Raw genomic sequence first — 4,820 nt, forward strand, 5'->3', positions numbered from 1 at the left:
CTGTGCTAGGCTTTACAAGTTGCTATGAATACTCTTTTACATATCTTTCTGTTACTATTGGCCTTGGAGCCATCTGCTTTCTTTAGAAGACTGTGTACTTCTACTTTTAATCAATTTTGCATTTACCTTGCAGTTACTCTGAGGAAAACTTTGTTTTCCTCATTCTGGCATTCTTAGTTAGCAGTTTACTGTAGCCCTTTGAAAATATGCTGACATCACCTTAGATAATTCATTCACAGAAACTATTAAATTAACACAGTAATGCCAATTAACTGTCTCTGTAGAGCTGTTTTCTGTTCCTTAGAGGCCCCACAGAAACCTCTGACATATTGTGGGTGATATGTAAAAGATTTTGTAGTTCTATGACATCACATAATTTCTTTTTCCATAAAATTGTGTTGGTGTTTCCTATCTTAAATTGAATTAACTCTAAATAGATATATAGGAACTCTAGTGGCATAAGAAAAAAAGGAAGTACTACTTCTATCTCAAATAGGTGAAGCCATTACTCATTTCAATGTCCACTTTCAATTGATGAGTTGATTTCAGCCTTCATTACACTGAGGGTCTAAATTCTTTTCACTAAAGGAGCCTGCCAGATTTAACAAATAAAAATAGAAGACACCATGTTAAATTTGAATTTCAGATAAATACTAAATAAAATTTTAGTGGCAATATATCTAACGTAATATTTGAGACCTACCCATACTAAAAAATGTATTCATCCTTCATCTGAAATGCAATTAACTATGCATACCATATTTTATCTAGCAACCCTATATCGATTCTACCAGTTAGAGCACTCAAGGTTTCCCTCAAGCTGCTCGATTTAAGATATTTCTTGTATGTCAAAAAGTCACTAGCTGTAGGACACTTAGCTAACTTTTCACTGTTCTTGCCTACATCTTCATTTTATAGAGTACATTACCTTCAAGCAAAACACTGAGAGGCTTCTAAAAACTATTTTGCTTAAAGAGGATCACGTTTGCTCATGGTTCTCTAATAAGAACATTTTCCAAGGTGCAGCAAGTTTCATCTTCAAAAAGCCGCAGCTACTCACAGTGTAAGATGCCTGTCGGGGTGGGGCTCTGGGCCTGGAAAACCTAGAGCAATCTGGATGCTGCGAGGAGGCGAGCAGGTAAGAAGCTTTCTGAACCTCATGGGATCCCATACTGGCAACTGCCTCGGCAGAATAGTTTATTGTCCCCTTTAGCCAATCAGATTGGCGTTTGATTGTCACGTGCTTACTTCCTTGACGACCATCAGTTCTAACCGCGGGCCAACTTTCTTCCCAGAGCTTTCAGGGGCCTGGCCTTTGCAGTTCCGGTTCAGCTACAGCAAATATCGTTTGAGATGTCCCACCAAGAGGGAAGCACAGACGGCTTACCAGACCTAGGGACTGAAAACCTGTTCAGCAGCCCAGAGGAGCAGTCTGGAGCGGTGGCGGCGACAGAGGCCTCGTCAGACACTGACATGGCGACCTCAGAGCTGAGTGTGACAGTGACCGGAGATGGCGGTGATACCAGGGATGGTGGATTCCCCAACGATGCCGGCACAGAAAATCGAAGCTCAGACCGAGAAAGTGCAAGTGAAGACATCGAACTTGACAGCATGGAGGACTTTCAGCATTTCCTCACGAGTGGTGAAAGTTTATTCCATTACCCTTTAGTGGGAGAGGAGGAGACAGAAAGGGAGGAGGAAGAGGAGATACAGGAGGAGGGAAGGGAGGAGGCGGAGGGAGGAGAGGAGGCGGAGGAGGAGGAGGAGGAGGAAGAAGAACAGCCTCGGGCGGGTCCACAATGCAGTGGCGCCAACCATGAGCAGTATTTGTTAGAGGAGGATCCGGCGCTGGAGGAGTGGGTTTCCTCAGAGACATCTCCCCTGCCCCGACCTCGCTGGCAGGTCGTTACTGCTCTTCATCAGCGGCAGCTGGGTTCACGTCCCCATTTTGTATATGAGGCCTGTGGGGCAAGAGCCTTTGTGCAGCGTTTCCGCCTGCAATATCGTCTTGCAGAGCATGTCGGTTGTGTTAATACTGTACACTTTAACCAGCGTGGCACCCGGCTGGCCAGTAGCGGTGATGACCTAAAGGTGATAGTGTGGGACTGGGTACGGCAGAAGCCAGTACTCAACTTTGAAAGTGGTCACACAAACAATGTCTTCCAGGCCAAATTCCTTCCTAATTGTGGTGATTCCACCCTGGCCATGTGTGCCCGTGATGGGCAGGTACGGGTAGCAGAACTAATTAGTGCATCATATTTCGAGAATACTAAGTGTGTGGCCCAGCACAGGGGACCTGCCCACAAGTTGGCTCTGGTGCCTGACTCTCCTTCTCAGTTCCTCACTTCGGGTGAAGATGCTGTTGTCTTCACCATTGACCTCAGACAAGACCGGCCAGCTTCAAAAGTTGTGGTAACAAGAGAAAAGGATAAGAAAGTGGGACTGTATACAATTACTGTGAATCCCGCCAATACCTACCAATTTGCAGTGGGCGGACAAGATCAGTTTGTAAGAATTTATGACCAGAGGAGAATTGATGAGAAAGAAAACAATGGAGTGCTCAAGAAATTCACTCCTCATCATCTGGTTAATTGTGTTTTCCCAACAAACATCACCTGTGTTGTGTACAGTCACGATGGCACAGAGCTCCTAGCCAGCTACAATGATGAAGATATTTACCTCTTCAACTCCTCTTACAGTGATGGTGCTCAATACACGAAGAGATTTAAGGGGCACAGAAACAATACCACAGTCAAAGGTGTTAATTTCTATGGCCCCAGAAGTGAGTTTGTAGTGAGCGGTAGTGATTGCGGGCATATCTTCTTCTGGGAGAAATCATCCTGCCAGATCATCCAGTTCCTAAAGGGGAACAGGGAAGGTACAATAAACTGTCTTGAACCCCACCCTTACCTACCTGTGCTGGCGACCAGTGGCCTAGATCATAATGTGAAGATCTGGACACCCACAGCTAAAGCTGCCACTGGGCTTACTGGATTAAAGAAGGTGATTAAGAAGAACAAGTGGGAACGAGATGAAGATAGCTTGCACCATGCCAGCCTGTTTGACCAGTACATGCTTTGGTTCCTCATGCGTCACCTGACACAGAGAGGTCATCACCGGGGCTGGAGAAGTGGTGAAGCCGAATTTCCAGATGAAGAATCGGATGAGTCTTCCAGCACCTCAGAGACATCCGAGGAGGAGGAGGGCCAAGACCGAGTGCAGTGCATGCCATCCTGAAGGCCTCATACCCAGTCCAGCTAGATGCCACCTAAGTACACTGGACTTTAAAATTCAGTTTGACTAATTTAGAATTGTCAATAGATTCATAGATTTGCTTTTTGTCTTCTAATTTCCACAATATATGCTGAAAACCATCTCTTCCATTCCTTCCTCTCTACTTTCCTTTCTTTCTTCCATACATTCTTTCTCTCATTCCTTTCCTCTTGGTTTCTTTATGCCTCTTTTGTTACCCCTTATTCTTACATGAGTGCATACGCAACTTATTTATGCCTCTTTTCCCTTGTTCCCTTATAGTTGACCTCTAGATTTTCTGAATTTTGTTGAAAAAATTAATACCCTTATTAGATGCATCTACTCAAATCTGACATTCTGAAAACAGTTACCTTTTTACTTTTTTTCATCTTTAACAATTTTTTCTGAAGATCAAGTTCTTCAGTTAACCTGAAAATTTCAGAAATATGTTTCTTCTTTAGAAGTAAAATAAGACAAACTATAGTTTTGTTCTATCGATACTGACACTTGGCTGCACACACACAGTCTCAGAAAAGGAAAGGCGAAGTAGTGTGCAAATTAATTCCTAACACTTGGCCGTGCACACACACAGTCTCAGAAAAGGTAAAGGGAAGAAGTAGTGTGTAGATTAATTCCTAACCAGATAATTCATTCCCTCAGAATAAATAACATGAGATTGTCTACATTTTCTGAATCCATATATTAATAATTTTTAAAAATTTGAGTACACTGTAGCTGGTAAGAACTAAATTAAATTTGGTCACATGACATTGTTTACTCTGTGTATTAAGTTTTCTTGAAGTTTTAAGGTTGGGAACTCCTACAGGGTTACCTTCCAGGAAGTCCTCCTGGGACAGCTATTTCCTGTAAATGCCAGCTACTGGTATAAAATCTCTCATATTTGAAAATACATTTTAATTAACTTTTAAGAACAAGTTGCAGTAAAAATTGTTTATACTTACACATAACCGTTTGGTGTAATTGGTAGAAAAATCCTATTTGACATCCTCACATTGCTTAAAATTCTCTCTGCTGTTTGAATTGCTTTAAAATTGTTTTATGCCTCATTTAATATAAATTAAATAAGGGCACTGGATGTCCAATTACTGCTCAATAAAAATATTCGTCTTTATTTTGTATGTGTTATTTGTGTGAATGAATTCAGAAGATCCCCTTTTCCCAACACCCATGAACTATACCACACCATTCTTTGCAGACTTTTCTTGGGAAAAGGATGTAATGAAACATCCTGTGTCCTAACAATGGCTTTCTTTGATAATACTTCTTGAAATGAGTATTATCTCTGTGTTTTTGGGAAAATGTAGAGCAATTTGCATAATGAGATTAGAATTTAGAATGGAACATAACGACTGAAGTTCCTACTCACTGAGATCCAAAGTTAGGGACAACTGCCCGGGGGTCTGGGAGCCTCAAGAAGCCCCTACCAAGGTCTGCTCTCAGGAAAAGATCTTAAGAGTCCCAAAAGAGAATTTATAGTCCATAAGAAGAGTGTTAAAACTAGAATTCCAAGTTTGGGGCACCCTGTATAACTTCATGGGATACATACC

At 42.0% G+C, this 4,820-nt stretch overlaps 1 protein-coding gene across 1 annotated transcript; it reads left to right on the top strand.

Moving 5' to 3' along the window:
- The first annotated feature begins 1,274 nt into the window (after nt 1–1,274).
- DCAF8L2 (DDB1 and CUL4 associated factor 8 like 2) lies at nt 1,275–4,382 on the top strand. Its single transcript, XM_017859229.1, has one exon. The coding sequence runs from the start codon at nt 1,354–1,356 to the stop codon at nt 3,235–3,237; it is 1,884 nt and encodes a 627-aa protein (XP_017714718.1). The 5' UTR covers nt 1,275–1,353; the 3' UTR covers nt 3,238–4,382.
- Nucleotides 4,383–4,820: the final 438 nt, after the last annotated feature.

This window comes from Rhinopithecus bieti, unplaced genomic scaffold, assembly GCF_001698545.2.
Source record: "Rhinopithecus bieti isolate Rb0 unplaced genomic scaffold, ASM169854v2 scaffold_50744, whole genome shotgun sequence".
NCBI classification, from domain to species: Eukaryota; Metazoa; Chordata; class Mammalia; order Primates; family Cercopithecidae; genus Rhinopithecus; species Rhinopithecus bieti.

Excerpts from the sequence above, each read along its gene's own strand:
- DCAF8L2 (XM_017859229.1), top strand. The coding sequence starts at position 1,354 with ATGTCCCACCAAGAGGGAAGCACAGACGGCTTACCAGACCTAGGGACT.